The sequence below is a fragment of the Aulonocara stuartgranti genome, assembly GCF_965226115.1.
Source record: "Aulonocara stuartgranti genome assembly, chromosome: 22".
Taxonomy (NCBI): domain Eukaryota; kingdom Metazoa; phylum Chordata; class Actinopteri; order Cichliformes; family Cichlidae; genus Aulonocara; species Aulonocara stuartgranti.
In genome coordinates this window covers 18,563,563-18,585,397 of record NC_138957.1, presented here as the reverse complement: position 1 = coordinate 18,585,397, position 21,835 = coordinate 18,563,563, and the positions used below count along the sequence as shown (strand labels likewise).

General features: G+C 41.6%; 1 protein-coding gene and 1 long non-coding RNA gene across 5 annotated transcripts; one reads left to right on the top strand and one right to left on the bottom strand.

Annotated features, from left to right (window-relative positions):
• Window positions 1-176: 176 nt before the first annotated feature.
• On the top strand, window positions 177-17,509 carry yrk (Yes-related kinase). Of its 3 annotated transcripts, none has more exons than XM_082521062.1 (13): window positions 177-817; window positions 7,433-7,476; window positions 8,753-8,992; window positions 9,169-9,271; window positions 10,778-10,876; window positions 11,017-11,120; window positions 11,287-11,436; window positions 13,095-13,250; window positions 13,881-14,060; window positions 14,779-14,855; window positions 14,948-15,101; window positions 15,262-15,393; window positions 16,238-17,509. In XM_082521062.1, exons 3-13 carry the CDS (start codon window positions 8,776-8,778, stop codon window positions 16,444-16,446), a joined length of 1,581 nt encoding a protein of 526 aa, XP_082377188.1. In that variant the 5' UTR covers window positions 177-817; window positions 7,433-7,476; window positions 8,753-8,775; the 3' UTR covers window positions 16,447-17,509. The 3 variants fall into 3 exon arrangements, with proteins under 3 accessions (XP_082377188.1, XP_082377187.1, XP_082377189.1); XM_082521061.1 differs by lacking the exon at window positions 13,095-13,250 and adding an exon at window positions 12,364-12,528; XM_082521063.1 differs by lacking the exon at window positions 13,095-13,250 and having other exon boundaries at window positions 178-817.
• Window positions 17,510-17,935: 426 nt separating this feature from the next.
• On the bottom strand, window positions 17,936-21,769 carry LOC309699397. Of its 2 annotated transcripts, XR_014274318.1 has the most exons (5): window positions 21,497-21,769; window positions 21,017-21,052; window positions 20,499-20,649; window positions 20,047-20,137; window positions 17,936-19,461 (listed from the first exon to the last, which is right to left on the bottom strand). It is a non-coding gene; the product is annotated as an uncharacterized lncRNA (long non-coding RNA). The 2 variants fall into 2 exon arrangements; XR_014274319.1 differs by having other exon boundaries at window positions 21,017-21,768.
• Window positions 21,770-21,835: the final 66 nt, after the last annotated feature.

Genomic DNA, 21,835 nt, shown 5'->3' with positions numbered 1-21,835 from the left:
ACAAACCGCAAGATGGCGACAAAGGCTTAAAAAAACTTTTTGAAGGTAAGTTTTTCTTGTGCAACTCTAATTATAACGATGTGCCAATAACATCTGTCCGATTTCTGTTGAAATATGCAGATCACAGACAGAAAGGTGCCGGCACAGTGAGCCGCCACACTCCCAAAAGCATCTGCTGCACTTCTGCCTTCTTGCACGCGGATGTCACACATCTTATTCAGTCTTCCTGTCGTTCACACGAGTTGGCTAAACGTGTAGCGCACCACCTCATCTGAGCATCGTCCGCACGAAGAGACTGCAAACACTCCCCCAGCTGTGTGTAGGATACACTGTTGAAGAACCGGAGCGTTTTATAATCTCTCTTTTTTTTTTTATCGCATTCTTTCGAGATTACAAAACAAAAATCTTAAAACTTTCTTATCGGTTTGCTTTATCGTGAGCTCAATTGCGCGCGCATTCCTTTAACGTTTTAACCAAGCTGAGCTCGTGACCGTAAGCTCAGTCTGACGCCATAGTTACCGAGAACACGCTCCTATGTATCGTTTCTGTTAAGCGTAACGACACTGTTGAACTGTCCGCTGCACGCACTCTCTTCCTATGTGGGGTGGACCTCGCTGTGCGCGTGAAGTTCATTCCGAGCCTTCCGGCCGAGGCGCGCGCTTGCCTCATCCTCTCGCTCTCAGGCAGCAGCAGCGCGCGGCTCTTTCACTCCCGTGTGTCCCCTTCGAGTCTCCCACGGACAGCGCTCTCGCTTCACCCACCTCCGTCCCCGAGCGTCCCGACTCGAGGATTGTCCGGAGTGATTTCTTTTTGTCAGGTAAGTTTCTGCTCTCTGTTCCAAAGTAAATATCAGAGCGGTGTAACACATCTGGCTTACTGTGTTTGAGACTAAAAAAACAAAAAGCGAACAAAAAAAAATGAAAATAAATAAACCAAACAGGTGCTTTACTACCAAATTGTGGGGTCATTCAACAGGTGGGCTGTGCGTCCTATTTAAACTTCAGCCCTATATGTGAGTAAATTCGCTTGACTCGAGACAAAGTTCAGCTGTAACGACTTAAAAGGATGCGAGCTGAATGCCTAAATAAGTAGAATATTTTCCACTTTTCTAATGCCACAGGGCGCTGTCGTTGATTTTGAGCTTCTGGTGAAAATTGAGAAACGTCGGTATCTGTTTGAAATAAAAGGAAGTTTGTCTACTTGCTATGAGAAGTTAATCAAGTGTGGGTTTACCAGTAGCTTACTTCCACTCTTCAGATGTCACAGAGGGTGATATTTAGAAATCAGACTTGCTAATAGTGCAATTTTTCTTTCTTTTTTTGCAACAGCGGAATTTACCAGAGAAATTGGTCCTCTCAAATGGATCATTTCCAGTATAAGACCTTAGTTATTGCCCTTTTAGCTTCTTCTTTTTCTTTAATAACGGCTTAATAAATCATACAGGCTCTGGATTTATGGTAAAACGTGCCTGGATAGGGTTCATCATTTAGGCCTAAACCCAGAAGAGACTGTTAAACATTCCTTCACTAAATGTGACTAATTGGCCACATGCCTACAGGAAACCACCTTGAGGAAAAGGTATAAGAGGTTTCTGTGGCTTTATCATAGCCTCATTGTTGGAGGTATATGCCTTTTTTTTCCCACCCCAATCACTGATCAGGAAGCTACAGATAGGTAACAGATTACAAATTAAAACGTTGAAATATCCGCAAGGGAGTTGGCCAGAAATCTTTTAGGGGCTGGACAGGGAGAAACAGGATTAGGCTGTCCAAGGCTGGACTTCATCACTTCCTGTTTCTTTACCAGGTCAGTTCCTGTCTTTAGCCTTGGAGCAAGGCAGGAAGGAAAGGGGCGTGGATGCGCTTTTTAGTGAGAAGTTTAGAAAAAGACATAGTCACATCGCACAGCTTTCTTAAGGACCGGAGAAGGGCCGTGACAGGTGAATACTCATACAAGATGAGGCCTGCAGCCTGATAGTCACACACCCCTACACCCCTGCGGCGGTGTGGTCGAGTTGACAAGTTTCTGTACGTTTTCATCCATGCCGTCATCCGAGGGAGAGTCTTCATGATGAACCCAAAGGACCAGACAGTGATGCTCTATTTCTTAAGAAGCAGGCTGAAAGTGTTCAGCCTCAGTGCACGCAAACGCTCATATATGCCTCCAGCCGAGCCAGCTCGGGGCCTCTGTATCTGGAGGATATGATGACATCATGTGGAAACAGGACATCCCGATAACCGAGGCACCTTACTTTTCCACTGCTGCCTTCCAGCTCTGTCTCCCTGTGTTTAAGAGTGTGTGTGTGCTATTGTGTGTGTATGTGTGAGGGTTCAGTGACAGCTTGTTTCCCATTGTCCTATCATTCCTGCCCCACTCACACTCTGCATCCTGTGGAGTTTCCTGCCCATGGGTGAGAGAGTCAGTGGGGGGAGAGAGAGAGAGAGAGAGAGAAAGGTGAAGTGCAAGGAAGGTAAAGAAAGAGAGATGAGGGAGAAGAAGGGTGGAGGCAGTCTAAGATTGGTGCAGAATTGGTGTAAGAATACGAAACACCGTGTGCATGTATGTGTGTGTGTGTGTTGCTACAGTGAGTTTTCCCGCTGGGAGCAGCTTATCTACAGTCCACTGTTCAGGAAAGGGTGTGTCCTTCAGATTTTAGATGTTTGTGAGAGTGACGATGGTGGTGGAGGGTGATGTTATTGTGATTCTGTAAGAATGCAATGAATGTGGTTTTATTTGCTTCCTTTAATTGTTCCGAGTGAACACACAGCAGATCTCCATTTATCAAAAGTAAAGGTGACCGTACTCAATGAAGTGTGACTTAGTTTTTTCAGGTGCTTGCAGTTTGACTACATTATATCCACTGATTCTCAGATTAACATTCTTAACTTAATCTCGAAGAGGAGACATTTTGCACATAAAGTTTACAGAGTGCTCAGTCGTCAAAGGAGCTTGCAGTCTGTCACATTTGGTATTTATTTTGCTGCATGTATTTTTAGATGCCTACGCATCTTTGCTTTTACTCGTCTGTCACGTAGACAAAGAAAATTCAGTAGTCTGAGAAAAAAAGGCAGAGAGAAAAAAAAAAGCAAAAGTAACTTTTGGGAAAGAACTCCAACCACCATATCTGGCAAATACCATGCATTGCTCATAGCATGGCTAATCTCATAGCATGGCTAATCTCATCCCATCGGTGAAGCGCGGTGGTTTATTTTCAGAGGCAGGAACAGGGAAACAGAATTGAGGGAAGAGTGAACGTAGCCAAATGCATAGGGGTCAGTGGAGAAACACCATGAGACTGGGCCACACCTTTCAGCAAGGCGACGATCTGTATGTCTTACAAACTGGTGGAAATACCCCTTTTTCTTTAGTTTGTGGCATAATCACGTATGTTTGTGTAGCATGCAGGTCTGTGGAACCACAAAGACTTTGACTAGCATGAAGCTGAATGGAATATAATGGACAAGTAAGAGCATTTTATTTGATTTAAGCAAGGCCTCTTAAAATAAAATAAGAAACTCAGAAGATTTATTACACCACATTATGTTGAGAGCTGAGTATACCTGCTCAGTAGTGGCAATAAAGAATGCGAATACAGGCATCTGTCTCTGTCCTTGGTTGGTCGAGCTAAGCTCAGATCTAAACCCGCTGAACAGCTGCAGAGAAAGGTGAAGATGCCAGTTTGTGGATGCAGCTCACTCTGCTTGCAGAGGTCTCCCAGGAAGAGCCTGGAGAGACTTACCCTGAGGACTGAAAGCTGTAATTTGAATACATTTGCAAGAATTTCTAAAAAGATGCCATTGACGTCTTTTACATCGTAAAATGTCGAATGCAGGAGTATTTTTACAGTCTGGTTTCTCCCACTCTGTTTACCTGAAGGTTAGTTTAAGCTAAAACAACAAAAGCAAGACCCAGAAATGCAGGTACGCAGGTTTTGAAGTCCTATTTCCAAGATTTATGTCTCCTGTCTGAGACAATGGAGATGAATGAAATTTAATCAGCAGTGCTCACTGCAGTTAGAGCTGGCATTAAAAAGTCATCAGGGATTCCTCTTGTTGTTGTTTCTTTTAAAAAAATTTATTGTCGACCTTTTTTTTTCTTTTTTTTTAATGAAATCAAGTGAAAACCGTGTGTAACGAAACTGTACCGTTCCAATGATCGAGAGGGGAAATGCGGGTGTTTGGGCGAAGTAGCACATGAAGTGAGTGAAAAGAACTCGAGGATTTTAATATCTGAAACAGATATCAGTGATTAGCACATGGTGTAAAAGGCCCCGCTATTGTAGACAAACGTATCACAAACCAACACCGCGCTTCTCCCCACCAGAGGAAGTAGCTTCTCTTTCACAGAGTTTTATTATAGTGTCTTCTGTATGTTTGTCAGCTGCTATTAAAAAAATCCGCTTTGACATGCAGCACCCAGTCAGATGTTTAGTTTTGACACCTGCGTTTTTTAAAAAGAAGATGCAAAAAGAAGTGCACTTATAGGATGGTCAAATGTGATGTGCTATGTGATATCAGAGTGTGGCATTTTGTTGAGCATAAGGTGAAAGGTTTTGTGTCTGCACATATGACTGACCTACTGATAATAATCTTGACACACATCTGGTAAAAACTGCAAGCCGTTCATTTTACAGCTGTTTCTTGCGTCTGCCGTCTCATTTTTTCATTATGGTGTCAAAGAGGAACTGGATTGTTTGCTGGATCGTTACGCATGCTGGTGTTTAGCGCACTCTCTGCTTTTTTTTACACAAGTCACGACATATATGCAGGGTATCAGTTTGACTCTGCAACCCCCACCTCACCACTCATTGCCAATACCACCAAACACCCACACTCATAGTCTGCTCTAGTACCTTCATCTACCTAATGGTAGACTGAAACCAAAACCCTGAATGTTATCACAAGGCAAAAACAAAAAAAACAACAACGAGGAGGAAATACACTCGCATATGGGTTTGTGTTTAAATCTGTATCTTACTGTGTCACTTACTGGTATGTAGGAGCACACTTGCGTGCCTTGCACCTCACTCTAGGCTGTGCTTTGTGCCGTGTGACCTCCACAAGTGTGTGCATGTGTTCTTTTTTTGTTTTTGTTTTTTAAATTAAGGTGTAAAGATGTACGGTCCTGTTAATAATCAGATGTTATTCTATGTGCAGAGAAAATGGCGGATGAGAGAGTGATTATCTAGTTGAGAACAATGGGTTTTGCAGCCGCCCTGCAAACACTTCCAGAATGTGAAAACCTATCTGTTACTGTATCAGTTCAACCTGTGGTCATCTGTCAGTCTTAGACATGCAGAAGAAGATGAGGTGAGGGAGAGGGCGAAATGGAGATAAAGATGAAAGGGAGAAGGGTCCTTTTGCATCCTCTGCCACTTCTACTTTCTGTGGACTGTCACAAAGAAAGGAGAAGCTGAAGGGAGGGTGAAGGGAATAAGAATGAACGACTGCTGTCGGAGGGGTGTGGGCATGGAGTAGACAACAGCAGCAACACAGAGGAAAGTCTGGGTGTGTGCACTGGGGGTGGGTGGGTGTTTGTGTGTGTGTGTGTGTGTGTGTGTGTGTGTGGACTCTGTCCTCAGTTTCCAGGAAAAGGGGGGAGCGATCACAGGGGTGGACAGGAAACTCAAACAGGGCTAACTTCCTGCAGCTCTCATGATGGCCAGCCTGATAGTGAATAAGTGTTTGTGTGTGTGTGCAGGATTGTGCACACATAGAGGCTTTGCGCGCTTTCGCTTTGAGCGCGGTCGTCTCGATGTAGGTTAGAACAGCTTTTGCTGCTTTAAAGATGGAGAGGTTTGCTGGGACAAACTTGACGCTGCTCACTTGGACCTCTGGTGTGTTTTCTGTAATGAAAGTAAATCACCTTTTTTTTGCTGCTGATGCTGCTATAACTTGTATTGTTCTCCCTTTGTGTGACTTCCCCCACATTCCTCAGTAGGTGGGGTGGCTGGAGCCTGGAGCTTTTTTCTTCAAAGGTTGCCAGTTTGTATCCCGTGGCCATTGTGTACACAGTTATCAGTCTGATAGCTACACCTAGCTGAAACTAATGAAGAGGTCTACAACCGCTCTCAGAGAAAACTAGTTGATGTGAATTATTTCATAGTCTTTTGAAGGCAACTTTGGGCACCACTGTTTAATCTTTTGACCACCGCATAATAACCAAGAAGGGTAAAACAAACAAAAAATTGCCATCTGAAGGGACTTTGCATTATATGACACTACAAAGATAAAACTCTCTTATTAGTGCGCTTTTATTGAGAACAGGGAGAAAAAACTATGACCAGGATGTGTGATGGTGGCCATTTTCTTCTAGTTGACTTGTAAAGAGAAAACAAGAACATGAAAAGCCCGACTGTTTGCTTTATGACATACAGTCCAAAAGCTAAAGCTGTCCAGCTCAGTGTAAATTAAATGGTTCCTACAAAACACTTTTCTGCTCCACACAACACGTCTCACTCACACACAGTCTTACAAGCACGTTTTCCTGCGCGCTTTCTATCTAATATTCACATCAGGAGAAACTCAAAGTTGAGTACCAGCAGACTAGAACAGCCAAGGATGGAACCACCAACCCTCTCTGATTAGGAGGTGACTTGTCCTACGTCCTGAGCCGCCATCCCAAAAGGAAACTGAATCTGGGACAGTTTTTCTGTCTTCTTTTAGTTATTTTGTGGCATTTAATGTGTTCTTTGTTCATTGACCTCCGCTACCTCTTTAATTCGGCAGAGGTTTCATATTTGGAAAAAATGACGACCTCTCGATAATCTCTGCTTACTCTCTAAAAAGGGAATAAGCATATTTCCCAACTTTTGAACCAAGCTAAGCAAAACTAATAAACTGCTGAGTGGTTCATTTAGGTTTTCCTAAAGAAATGATGTTGGAAACAACCTAATTTTTCACGTTTACATTCCTTTCTATGATGGTTTTTGCTTTGGCAACGCCTGACAGTTAGCTGGAAACTGGAAGTCAAGGTTGCGTACATTCGTGCTAATCAACACAAAGGCATTTCGCACTGTTACAGACGGTCACTTTGTGTCAGTTACTCTGCTGTAATCCTGACATTTATGGGCTTATTTCATCACATGCTCGAACAGAGAAAGCAGGCGTGTTAATGCGCATGCATACACTCACACTCACAGCTGTTGACCAGAGAGAATGGCTGAATACCCTCTCTCGAAACAAGCAAAAAGGGAAGTGGCTAACCTCACATCTCTCACTGTCTATCCTTATCTCGAGCTGTCTCTGACTCTTCTTTCTCTAACCTCTCTGCCTTCACACATCTCTTTATTCATGCTTTACCGCTCTCGAGGCTTTCGCTCACATTCTCCCCCACCTTTTCCCTTTCCGCTTCTCTGCCACTCATCCTCCCTTTGCCCCGCTCTCTCATTCCAGCCCTTGTCACTCACCTTTTCCCTCTTTTTTTTTTCCAGCTGCGATGGTGATTGACAGATGATCTGACAGAGGAAGACATCAGGTGAGAATAAGTTAACTTCTCCTTTCCGCCCTACCTCCACCCCTTTTTTGCTTTCTTCCTCCTCTTCCTTGTTCAGGGAAGTTAAGTTTTATATTAAAATTTTTTTACTTCTCTCTTTACAGTTCTCCATATTTTTTTTAACCCCCTGTATGCTGATTTGTGTTGGTTTCACTTTCTACTGATTTGTGTTTGAAGTCTTAGCTTGTATAAAAAGATTGTGGAAATTATGTAGGCGGACTTAAATGTGGTCTGTCTCTTTGAGGGCTTTTCAACGTATCGCTGGTATTAGAGATTGGTGAAAGTTTAAACAGGATTTGTGTGCAAAATCGTCACAGACGCGCGTATCTACCCGACATGCACTGACAGCCGTGTAATGCAACAAGAAAGTAGATGCTCGTGGTACGCGTCATATGTCAATATGGCGTTGCTAGCTTCAACGTTATCATCGTTATTAGCGCTGCCTGCAGTGCATGCATCAGCGTAAACAAGATGGTGCTATGAAGTCAAATAGTGTAAAGTGTTAAGTAGTGCAAAGGCAGTAAATATAACACCAGGTTTTTCCCTTTTTAATATGGCGTCATCGTAACGAGGTCAGAACAAGCATTTTGAGTGTAAGAGCATGTAGAGGTGCATGAGTAGACGACTCTGAAGGGGAGATGAGCCACATTTTAAATCGAGTAGAGTTTTTGCTTTTTATGGGCACTATTTGGGAAATTTAGGATCGCACCTCTTGGGTTTGCTTGCTTAAACAGTATAAGCTGTCTCGATGCATGCCCAGTCATCTATGTAAAGCAAATCCAAGAAAGTTGATTCTGTTCATCTAGATGTGGCATTTTCAGTGGGATAAAAATGTTTCGGCACTCATTCAGGTGGCTTTATAATCTGCTGTATCTGAATTTTTTTTTATTCCATAAAAATCAGCATCCATTAACAGGCAAGCTTTAGCAAACTTTACCAACAACAAAAAAAGCAAAATGTTGAGTATTCTGAGGGGATCAAACACTTTGGCCATGAAAACCACAGTTAAGGTCCCAGTCCTCCTAAAGGCAGCGAGAGTCTGCAATGCCCACTTCCCAGGACATCTGCCCTCAAAACGCAAAAAACTCTGGTCTAGCCTTAGCAAACCTTTTCTCTTGCACATATTCACAAGAATGCAAGAATTTTTTTTAAAAGAAATGAAAAATAATGAAAAGAAAAAAGAAGATTTTGACTTCTCACATTAAAAAAAAGTTGTGTCTTGTTACTGTAACGCTGCTTTGCTGCGTTGCTTTCACAGACGCCGTCTCCGTGCTGGTTATCATGGGGTGTGCCTGTTGCAAGCAGAAGAAGTCTGCCAAAGAAGCAGCAGACATAGCAGATCTGTCTCCTAGCAACGCAGGTGGGAGCTCCATGGCCTTGAATCAGGGCCGATACTGTCCTGACCCGACTCAGACCATCCCGGACTTCAACAAGGGCTTCTTGTCCAACAGCGCATTCCCCAACACCAAAACCAACCAGCGGTCAGGAGCCATAACAGGTAGAGCTGAGCCTGTGTGTGTTTGTTTGTGAGAAAGATGAATTTACAGTCCCTCTAAACAATTAACATCGTATTAGCCCTCCTGCTGTTTTTCAGTCTATGTCTGCACTGACATATTCAAAAGACCTTGACGATACCGTCCAACCATTCTCTTTCTTGTTTGAACACATGTGCAGGTGGTGGAGTAACTCTCTTTATAGCGCTGTACGACTATGACGCCCGCACTGAGGACGACCTCACTTTCCAAAAAGGAGAAAAATTCCAAATTATTAACAACACGTGAGTATACTTTTTTTTTTTTTTTTTACACATTGCTTTAATGAAAAACAAAGCGGAAAAAACCCCACATAAATATATCTCCATCATTAAGAAACACGACAATCTGTGTCAGGAGCTCATGAAACAATGTTAATGTGATCTGTGTTAAAGGCGTTAAATTAAATCACTAAGGACTTCTGAGAGGTAATTAATTTTGTTTGCATACATTAAATACCACAGGCTGCAATTAAATACCACCCATTAACACCGTGAACTGCCAGAGGTCTCAGCTGCTGCTGGCAATGCTGACAATCTTTTGTTCTTGAAAAAAAAAACAAAACACTTTGCCCTGCTCAGAAATCCCGAATCCCATTTATATGATGATTTACATTCAGACGGGAGTTTTTGGGGTTTCTTTTACCTAAGTTCACACCTAAGCTGCTAATCTTCTTTCCGATCTATGCTTTTAGTTTTGCTTTTAGTTACATGAAGATCATTTGGTTTGCTAAAAAAGGCTAATTTATCTTCCCTCAAGAGGTTATTTGCATTTTTCACTTCATCAAACATAACCACAGCTGCTCCCAGCAGGCATTCACTACAACTCAAAAGTTTGGGGTAATTTAGAATCGTACATTTTTTTTCAAAAGTAACATTGATGAAAAATGTTTTAAATGACAATAAATGATTAATAGAGTCACTATTCATAAATTAATATCTGTTTTTGAACCTACTTCGCCACCACTTCTGTGTTCAAGTGTTTGTGCTTGTGTTAAAAAGCCTGTTTCGGTACTTTTAGCACAGCCCAAAATAACTAGAAAAGCTAATCCGCTTCAGCGGTCGTGTGTTTGATTAGTATCACAAAGGGAAGTTTCTTTCTGACACATTTCTGTATTGTTGATCTAAGAGGAAAAAAATCAATGATGTGTAACACACTGCTTCCTTTCAAAGAACAGGGCAAACTACCTTTGACCAGAGTGTTAACAAATGAAAGAAATGTGAGACTGCAGCGCATAACTGAACAAGAAGTAAAGTACGTCAGGGTCTCTAGTTTGCGAAAACGATGCCTCGTATGATCTTGGCTGGCAATATTATTACACAGTACCTGTAAGAGCCATATTGTGGTGTTTTGTAGAGGCAGTCGTACACACTGGGGTATAAAAAACTTGAATTTTTGGTGTTTCCTGCTTGGAATCACCTTTGTTTCTCAGCATTGCACTCTGAGAGAGGGTTTTTTAAGGGTTATATATACATATGGCAACTGAATTGAACCCACAAAGGTCGCTGTTTTAGACACTTAGCTACCGAGGTTATATAGGTTTTTTCACCAGCACAACATAATTAGAATGAAGGTTTCTGTAGTGGCTTTCTTATTAACTGCCATTTATTTCTGTTTATTTTCATGTTATTTTGCATAAAAGCTACAGATCTTTCTTTCAAAAACAGTGACATTGCTCAGTAACCGAAAACCTTTGAGCACTGGTGTTTTGCAAACGATGAATTTTACATGTGCGTGTGTGTCTTTTGTAGAGAGGGCGACTGGTGGGAAGCTCGCTCTCTGGACACCGGCAACTCTGGTTACATCCCCTCCAACTACGTAGCTCCAGTGGACTCCATACAAGCCGAGGAGTGAGTTCACAAGCAGTAGCACATGCCCTGTTTGAAGCGAGCGATTATGCTGTGTGATTGACATGTAGTCTGAAGGCAGAGATCAAGCGAGGGTTTGCCATTTTCTGTGGGTGACCTGTGTGATGTTGTCGTGGTGACAGGTGGTATTTTGGGAAGATGGGAAGGAAGGATGCGGAAAGACAGCTGCTGGGTCACGGCAACCCAAGGGGAACTTTCCTCATACGAGAGAGCGAGACCACCAAGGGTGAGATGGCTACACACACACACACACACACACACACACACACACACACACTCACTCACTCACACACTCACTCACTCACTCACTCACTCACTCACTCACTCACTCACTCACTCACTCACACACACACACAGATCTGAATCCTCTCCCTTCTCCCGCCTCTCTGCAGGTGCTTACTCTCTTTCCATCCGTGACTGGGACGACAACAAGGGAGACCACGTGAAGCATTACAAGATTCGTAAGCTAGACAATGGCGGCTACTACATCACCACCAGATCACAGTTTGATACCGTGCAGCAGTTGGTCGTGCACTACCAAGGTAACAGAAATGCAGGAAATGTGCACTCCTTTCTGCCTTTCCTTCGGAGTGTGAAAGCATTCTTTTGCTTTTGCCTCTTCGGCTTTAAACCTGCATCAGCAACATTTACAATCTCATTCTGTTCTGTGCCACTCAAATGCTCATAATTAGAGCATTTGAGTGGCACAGAAAGTAGGTGCAGTAACCAAAGTACTGCACACGTGCAGCACTGTGGTGCCTCCATTTTTTTGCGGCTTACGTTGCTTTACTCTGCAGATTCGTGTTTTGAATAAAAATTAATGATGGATATTAAGCTTTTAATATGATTGTTTTACCAACTTCCTTATCAAGTTATCAAACTGAGGTAAACCTCAACAGCCGCAACATTAAAATGGAGTTTACACTTTGGCGTTTCATAAAAATGACGTACTATGTTTAAAATACATTTTGATATGCCTCACAGTTAGGAAACTTGTAATGATGTGTTTGTGAGACATGGTTAATCATATTTACTTTGTTAAATGTATCTGAGTGCTTTAACCACTGATCACTGCAGACTTTTTAACCTTTTATTTAGAGTTTGTGTAACAAGAAAGGCTCACACCCTGTACTTCCTCTGTCAGTATAAATCTGCCCCCTAGTGGCTGCTACTGAATTTTTTTTTTGCAGTTTGTGATAATCAGAAGCCACCTGACAGTTTTATCAGCATAACTCAAGTGTCCCTGTTTTGCCTTTTTGTATCTACACATGCTGCTGCTGTTCAGAGTGTCTGTTTATGTCTGTTGTGCTGAATTTCTCCTTGCGCCTTTAGTTTTCGGTTAAGTTGTCAATTGCATAAGCGCATAAGCAACCTGTCTTGTTCTTCCTTTATCTCTGCACCTGCTGTTTTCTTTTCCTCCTGTTTCCTTTTTTTTTGCCTGCCTGTTTGTCTCTCCCTCTCGCTCGCAGAGAGAGCAGCGGGACTGTGCTGCCGTTTGATTGGCAGCTGTAAGCGGGGCATGCCTAAGCTGGCCGACTTATCAGTGAAGACCAAGGATATGTGGGAGATTCCCCGTGAATCTCTCCAGCTGATTAAGAAACTGGGCAACGGCCAGTTTGGAGAAGTCTGGATGGGTAGGGCCAAAGGGGAGGGGATGCGTGTGGGTGAGAGGAGGCGAGATAACAACAGATGCACACCAGAATGAAAACACATTAAAACTGCAGCAGTCACATATAACACGTAAGCGTTTGTTGAGTTCGAAGAACATCAGTAAACATTTCTGGTGTGAGGAGCAAACACGGTAAAGCCCTGTGATCTGTGTTTCTTGCTCTCTTCCTGTATCTTCAACAAATACACCTGAGGATCAGACCACACAGACGTAGGAACGCACACATCATTGTCAGATGTAGTCTGCACCTGTTTTTACATTTTCTGAGGCAAATACTTAATAAATTTTTTCAAAAAGTGTGTTTTACATCCAGGTGTGTAAAGTTGTTCTCCTCGTCCCCTGTGACTGCATGTGCATGTTTCATCATCTCACTTCACCTCTTTGTCACCTCTCCCACCCACCCTTCTTCCTTCCATCTTTCCACCCACCACTTCACCCCCTTTTCTTCATCCATTCTTAACCCCACCCCCCCCCATCTCCACCTTCTTGCCACCTATCTCCTCCTCCTCCTCCTCTTCCTTCCTTACTTAGGCTCTAATGACGGGCTGTGTTATTACCTGACAAAGGCCTGTCCCAACTCCACCCCGCTCACCATGGGTCTCGGGCGGGACGCCTGGGAGGTACCGAGGGACACGCTGGCCCTGCAACAGAAGCTGGGGCAGGGCTGCTTTGGGGACGTGTGGATGGGTGAGACCGACGCCGCCAACCTCTGACACCCTCTAGAGGCACAGAGGGAAAGCTGTCTGTCATTGTCCTTTGTAGTGTCTGCTGCTGTCCTGTGGCAAACATTGTTGGTAGCACTCATTGTCTGCCCTGTTGATGGCCATTTATGTCAGTGTATGTGAGATAGTATGTGTATTCCAGTTGAATTACCTGGCATTGCCAAAAAGATGTTTTTGCATTTACACTTACGGAAATTTCTGTCAAATCCCAGCGTTTTGGCTTTCTGAGCCGTGCAGAGTTTCTCCCCGAGGCCCGGCCGAGCTCTGTGTCTGTCCATGTAGCTCAAGTGCTGCTGGTTTTGACGTAAGACCAGAACCTCCCCCTTCCCTCCCTCTTCATCTCTCTCACACATCATGCATGCTCTGTCATATGCATGCAAAATAGCCTGCATGTTGTGTACCTGTTGTCACACATACAGATATTTATATCAGGCAGATATCTACATCTGTATGTGTTGGTGTTTGTGTTGTCATATTTGTTGGGTACAGTGGATGTACAGTATATGCACCCTTCCCCGTGTCACACTGACATAAAGACAGGTGCATTCGTCCAGGTTCTGAGGTGTGCGCTAACACACGCTTTTCTGTATGCCAGGCATGTGGAACGGCACCACCAAGGTAGCGGTGAAGACTCTGAAGCCAGGAACCATGTCCCCCGAGGCCTTTTTGGAGGAGGCTCAGATCATGAAGAGACTCCGTCATGACAAGCTGGTGCAGCTCTACGCCGTTGTGTCTGAGGAGCCCATTTACATTATCACTGAGTTCATGAGCCAAGGTATCAGGAAAAGTAAAACCGCCACGTGTGGTTGACACACTGTAGATATGAAATGCTGCCCTTACAGCAGGTAGAAACCTCAATGAACATTTGAACGCCCCATAAATTGGACTGGCTTTTACTTCCCTAAATGAGGTGACAAACCTCTGAATTTGTCATCATAATACACCGACAGAGCAAAATAATATACAGATATTACCAGGATAAACGTATAAACAAATAACAATGGGTAGATTTCTTTAATTAAGTGCAGTAGTTCTTGGGAAATTAAAGCTGGTTCTCAGAAACTCCCTATCTAGTAATGAAATCTTTCTAGTAAATAAATAAATAAATAAGTAGACCACACTTCCAGACCTGCACTAATAATTATTTTTAATTGGCTGCCACTCTAACTTTCATCCATCTTTCAAAAGGACATTTTTCAGATATCCTGCTTGCTTGGCATCAAACAAACTACCAAGAACAAAAACCTAAGCAGTCACCAGCGAAGGCTTTCACGCCACACAATAATGAATTAGCAGAAGGGATGGTGACTTAAGGTGGCACTGTGTGAAGTGGAAGGTCAGAGTTAAGGGCCCCCCCCACCCCCTTGATTCCCCGATAAACAAAACGCAGAATCCCTACCAAAACCAGATTCTCTTTATTTTTCTGGACCGCAGCAGGTATAAGAGTCTGTCGTGATCCCACCTGTACCTCACCTGTAACTTTTTTAATTTAGGAAGTTTGCTGGACTTCTTGAAAGATGGAGAGGGGCAGAGTCTGAAGCTGCCTCAGCTGGTCGACATGGCTGCACAGGTGAGTTATAGTCAGGCACACTGGAAAAAAGAAAGAAAACAGCTTATAATCTACCACAGGTCTGAGCACCTGTCGTCTGTGTGGGTGTGCAGATTGCAGCTGGAATGGCGTACATCGAAAGGATGAACTACATCCATCGTGACCTGCGAGCAGCCAACATCCTCGTTGGAGACAACCTGGTGTGCAAGATCGCCGACTTCGGCCTGGCTAGACTCATCGAGGACAACGAGTACACAGCCAGACAAGGTAGCACGATGTCACATTAACTGTGTGCGCCTAAGAAAAAGAGCCACACTCGCACAATGCTGTGATTAACAGTTTCCTTCTGCCTCCATGTCTATATTTTTATACACAACCTATCCTAATTATATGATTATGCATCTCCACTGTGTTGCCATGGTTTCAGGGGCGAAGTTCCCCATCAAGTGGACGGCTCCAGAAGCTGCGCTATATGGACGCTTTACTATCAAGTCAGATGTCTGGAGCTTTGGCATCCTACTAACCGAACTCATCACTAAGGGACGTGTGCCATATCCAGGTACTGCTCTGTTTCTTAATTCACATGCAGCAACAGGTTTTTCCTTATCCACAGTGAAATTCCCAGGGGTTATTTTTCATCTACATTCTTAAAATTTTTTATACACTATCAACCATCTGGAAAAGCAGTCTCAAAGAAACCTAATCGCAGCGGATGAATGAAGAATATCTCTAAAGAACCTGCTAACCTCTTGTGTAAACTAACATGCAGCTTATGTGCTTCCCTGGTACTGTATGTACCACATGGAAAAACCAAACGGACAAAACATTTATATTTAAAAAAAAAAAAAAAGAAAGAAAAAAAGAGAAACCAGAAAATTACTGCCAGTCTGGCTGTGATTACAAACCTCTTATAGAGGGCTGTCAAAAAGAATAATTTGAGACTAATTGAAGAGCACTAATGTGAGGGGATCATAAAGTTCTGTGACTCCACTCGTAAAAATTTAAAACCATTCCTGATTGAAATAACAGGTCCGTAATGCTCACTGGATGCCCATCAGTGTGCCTTTAAACTGAATTTTGCGTTGATGAAAAAGCTGAAGTTGCCGGGGGCCCACAAAGATTGTTTTGGCACGTGTCATGGTTCAAATTCAGAGGGCTATAAAAGTCCTGAAATACTGGGGTTTATACAGTTTTCCAAAATATACAGACCCCCCCAATGGACAGACCTGTTTCACTTTAAGACCATTCACATCTACTATGTAAAGAATTCCAGATGTTTATGCACCATTTATAAATTACAATACTGGAAGTGGTCAGATCTTTATTTTCTTCAGAATCCATTGGCACTTTTGTCTCTCTCTCAAACGCCAACATTCCCGCTCTCTGCATATGTCTCTTTTTAGGAATGAACAACCGTGAAGTGCTGGAGCAGGTGGAGCGGGGCTACCGGATGCCTTGTGCCCCGGGCTGCCCGACCTCGCTCCATGAACTGATGCTGCAGTGCTGGAGGCGGGAGCCTGATGAGAGGCATACCTTTGAGTACCTCCAGTCCTTCCTGGAGGATTACTTCACCGCCACAGAGCCACAGTATCAGCCCGGAGAAAACCTGTGACCGGCACACGTGTAGGGCAGGCGTGACAGCAATACACTGACGGGCACGCTGTAGTACTCATACTCATGCTCTCAGGGTATTTGACGTGCATGTACCATACAGGACACACACACGTACACACACATATAAAAGATTCATATTATTATTACTTTGTTGTAACTGTTTAAAGACAGTTTCCCCTCTTCTGTCTTTGTTCACTGCAGTCTGTTCAGGACAGATCAGTTAGGCGTGTTGAAGAGTTGGAGCTCTTCTGGTCAGGCCTTGCAGTAATGTTGCTTCACTGTGTAACCATGACAACAAGGAACTGAAAGAAGATGTAGATGGCTGTGTTGGGGTTGGGGGGGTGGGGGAGTCGAGTGGATACATGATCTGTTCAGCTGCCATATACGTTCAGGTCCTTTGATTTCTCTTTTTGAGAGGAGCTAGATTTTACTTTTCGCCTGAGATAAATATGTTGTAAGAGAAAGAACCGCAGGTGCAACAGGTGATTATCACGCATTGCTTTAAACAGTCTCCAAAAGCAGTCGAAAATGAACCTCGTGCCCCTATGTGGTCACTGAATAGATTATGTACATTGTGTACTAGGTTCTGTGCTAACTGAACAGAGATCAGTTTTTATCTCTTTCTGATAAAAAGAGCTGCTGAACTGATATCAGAGTCATGCCTGTTTCCTGCTTTCCACCCTATCGCCAATGTGTGCCTTTAAACTGGTCAAATGACTGTTTTCAAATAAGTACCTTTAAAACTGTGCTATGAAACTTTGAGGGATGGTCAGGAATGCGCTTTATTTGTCTGATATTTTGTATGGCAATTTTGTATGGATTGTCTCTTTTGTTTGTTTTAATTTAACTTGGATATATCTGTGCATCACAAAGATTTCTATATCTAGTTAACATGTATACAATTTTCATCCTTTTGGGAGGGCAGGGCAATATGGTATCCATAACAGGGGAAAAATATATCAGAGGACTGTGGAAGGATGGTGTCTGAAATGAATGTAAGCTTCATGATGAGATTCCCCTGTCATGTCGTTGTAATAAAGATCAGATATCTTTTTTTCGAACATGTCTCTGATTATGTGTGTGCTTGGACACTTACACCGTCATGTCGTCACACTATGTCTTTTTTTATATGCATATGTAAAATGACATGATTAAAAGCAAATTTCGAGTTACTGTCAAACTTCTGATTGAGTTGAAAGGCAAATTTAGTTCTTTTAACTATTTAACTTTATTAATTTGGCAACTTCTAGATTCAAATTAAAAACAAACACTACACTGAGACATTTTCCTTTCACTTTATTATGATTTTAAACACACGCCGAGAGATTTCGTTTTTACTAAATGGGCCTACCAGTTTATATTATTTCCACAAACTGCTTTGTAAAAGGTCTACAATCACAGGTGAAAGACACAAACATAACTGTGTAAATAAATATATCCACGTGATCTGCAAAACCATTGTTTGATATGTGAATACAGGACTACACTGAAAAAAATATGTTGTTGGATTTACTTAATTCAATGGTGGACATTTGTTGCACACAGATGTTTTGCTTTGGCAGCAACTTAAACAATTGAGTTAAATTAACACAATTTATTCATGTTCAATAAACCTGTGCAATTTGTGTTGATAAAATGTGACTTAAACATGTTTTGATGAAGTAATTTGAGCTCTTGAAATATTTTAATCCTTCACAATTTTCTCACTTTATCCCAACACCATTCAATAACTTTTACCCAATACTACTTGGTCACTTAAATGCTACATGTTATCTTCAAATTACATTTTGCTATTATATTCTAGCATCAAATACACAATTTTCAAATGGAGGCCTTATAACAGATTGTATTGTTCTCTTCCAAGATGGTTGCTGGCATCCACCAGTAACCTTTCAAAACAAAATGTCTAATTTCACTGCATTGACAGTAGGTAAAGAATTAAACTGACATTACTCCTCCACTGAATCTATATAAATCAACAGTTAAATAATGTCAGTTCTTCCGTGTTCTCTGGAATCAATCACAGCAAAGAAATTAGACTGTTTCTTTTGAAAAATGTTGGGAAAGAACAAATCAAAACATTCTATTTAAGGCCTCTGACGTCAAGATTCAGTTAAACAACAATTATAACTAAACAATTTGAGGTAATGTTAGTTTCCATTAACATTAAATTAGGTTACTGAATTGGCAAACACCTTCCTATTAACATTACCCATTTTACCCCAATAACTAAAGAAATTAGCACCTGCAGGTCAAAACCTTTATTCAAGAGATGCAAAAATAACATTGATACAGTGACTGTCAAAAATTACAGCACTGATCATACTGTGACATCTTGGTTCAAAACAGCACACTTAGAAATATTCAACGTTCTTTACTTCAACTGAATGAAACTGAAAATACCATTTCACACGGCCCATATGGGATATTTAGACTGTATAACTGTTCATGCTACATCTCTTCACTAGTAAAAGAAAGAAAAAATACAAAGAGAAATTTAAAAATGCTGCCAAAATGCTGTACAGAGCAAAAGGAAAAACAAACAACAACAACAAAAACAGCTCGTCCTCATGGCAGTTGCAGAGTTTATAAAAATGAACCCTGCGATCCGTTTCTGGAATTGAGCTTCAAAATGCAGCAGAACAAGTGTGAGATTTAAATGTCCTCTCACCTAGAGCTGGTCACCTCACATGCATAACAGTGAGCTTTCCTTGCAGGAGCAGTTTTGTCTCAGTTGTGAGCTTTTCTTGAGAGCTGAGTTGCATCCAACTCCATTACCACCCTTTGAATCACCTCAAAAGTGTAGCAGAGTTGTGATGGGTAACTCATTTTGAAGGAATAAAAAAAGGTCCAAACAGCATGGCTACTGCAAAGGTCACGTTATCCAGATCTTGAAGAACTACTATACCCTCGATGATGATGCCAACATCAGAAAAGTCATTGCCTGGTGCATCCTCTGGAGACAGATGTTCATTGTGGTTTTCTCAATCTGTGCAGTGGCCTCAGTCAAGTCCTGGTTAAACACAAAACATTTCTTTAAGATTCCTTTTTAAACTCATCTCTTTTTAATCTACCAGTTCTAATGTTAGAGTAATTTAAACCAATGCAAGCAACATAGTAAATAGCTATAGCCAAAGAGTGGCCTGCCATGCTGCCATTCATGGTCTAACAGAGTTTCTAAGACAGAGTGAAAAACATAATAATTTCAAATGCTTTACATTAGTTTTTGTTAGAAAGACACCGGCCCATCAGAAATCCAGGTTTTGTCACTCAGAAGATGTTAGAATTTAGACTTTCAGCCCCACAATTTGGTTAGCTGTTGGTCTTTTTTTTTTTTCAAACAAAAGCTAATGTAAATACTGGTGGGATTTTCCTTTGTTCACTAGAATGACAAATTTAAAGTTTTTTCACACTGATGTGACCCCTAATACAGGGGTGGGGCCTCAAGGGCCGGCGGCTGAGTTCACTACCAGGCCTCATGTGAACTTCAAATTATTAAAGAGGACTACTGGTCCTAACCAGTCCAATGAGGATCAAGTGGATAACTAAATGCATTTTTAAATGTTGCAAAGCCACAATCTACTCATAAAACACTCACCATGAACTCCTGCGTGGAGAAGATGTTGCAATTGTCTTTCACACGGATGCGGAGCACTTTGATGAGACTCCCTTTGAGCATTAATGTCATCCTAAAGTATTATAACAAAGAAAACAGAGATTTGTGAACTTTTCAGTAGCACAGAAGAAAATGATCCCAGACAAAAACTTAAACCAGTCAACATGCAACACCAGCATCTACAAAGAAATATCAAAAGTTTCTGTTTGACATCAACTTTATGGATATATAGTTTCCAGAACATTTATTTTTTTAAAAAGATAAATTTTTCTCAGTGGGCCAGTAAATGCATAACGAAAATTATGGCATCCTTTCGGTGGAATCAGTACTCACGGGTAATAGTTGACTGTTTCAATGGATGCAGCATAAAAATCTTTTACTGACCTAATGCAATACATATACACTTTGTAGTTAAAGAATTTTAAAGTTCTTACTGTCATCATGGCAGCTACATCCTTTAGCTTTGTGCCCTGTTCCCCCGATCACTTTGCAAACACTTTCAGCAGACTGTCAGAGAGAAACTCAGCTCCGTCAGAAACCTTGACTGTATGCATGGTTGGGATGCACTGGAATGCTGCATTTCATCTAAAATGACATAAAATTATTTTGAAATAACAGCAGGCACTGTGCTTGGTTAATCAGTAATGTTTTGTTGAATAAAAACTGTGTTTCCAGATCTTATGGGATTAAAAAAATCCAAAGATGTTTGTTTCTGATTTGCAACCCAAGAACCCACAAGTTACAACCTCATTTTAGTTCAAGTGTGCATTAATGTGAGTCCAGTAATCACCTTTCTGACAATACATACAGGTTAAACCTATGGCAGATTTTGGATTTCTCAGTTGTATTAATAGGGTGGTCTATTTGAGTATGCATGCACCTAATAATTATAAAAAACCTATTATAATTAAGTTACAGAAACCTTAAGCGAAAATAGAATATACTTTCTTACCATAACACCTTGAACCCACAATCCATCAGCTGACTCCTGGTGAAATGCAGAATAGAGGTCGTCTCTCAATGTGCAGCAAAAAAAAAACAAAAACAAAAGGACAGCAGGTGAGGGCAGGAGGGGTAGGGATGTAAGCTAGCATAATGCCACTGATGATATTAGCTAAAGCTGTTCAATGTCCAAAATCTCACTAACACCACGGTGCAGTAAATACACAATGTAACTGAAGAGTCAGTTGGCAAATCTATTCACACAGAAAACCAAATTATGTTATGAGTGCCTCGTAATTAGGTTTAATGTGATATTACGGCTCTTGTGCCAAAGACAAATTCAAATGAAAAAGCGCCAATTCTTTGACAACAGATAAAACAGCAAATAAGCTAACGGCTCTTTTTTAGCATGTTACATGGCGACACTCTAGACGTTTAACTACATTTGGCTGAAATATGGTAAATATTAATTCAAAAAATCAAGACATACCAAAAAACGTAGAGTTGGCTGCTCGACTTGACTGAGATGGATGCATTTTTTAAACCACGATCCAAAGCCCGCGAGATGAAATCACGCGTGGTTTCACGAGATTTAACGTTGCTATCTTATTGACTTACTTCACCTGAACATGATATGAACAATTTAATACACCCTTTCTGCATATCATGTAGTTTTTACACTATATAGTTACATTTATCTTTAAAACATGAGGCAATTGCGTTAAATACATGCAAGATGCTTACATATATCCAAGAGATGGCCAGTCCCTTTTTTTCAGTGTAGAACAAATAGTTATAGTTATAAACTTAATGGGTATTAAACAAAATA

Coding starts and splice junctions, on each gene's coding strand:
- yrk (XM_082521061.1), top strand. CDS start 8,776: ATGGGGTGTGCCTGTTGCAAGCAGAAGAAGTCTGCCAAAGAAGCAGCA. Junction 8,993..9,168: donor GCGGTCAGGAGCCATAACAG/GTAGAGCTGAGC, acceptor ACACATGTGCAG/GTGGTGGAGTAACTCTCTTT. Junction 9,272..10,777: donor TTCCAAATTATTAACAACAC/GTGAGTATACTT, acceptor TGTCTTTTGTAG/AGAGGGCGACTGGTGGGAAG.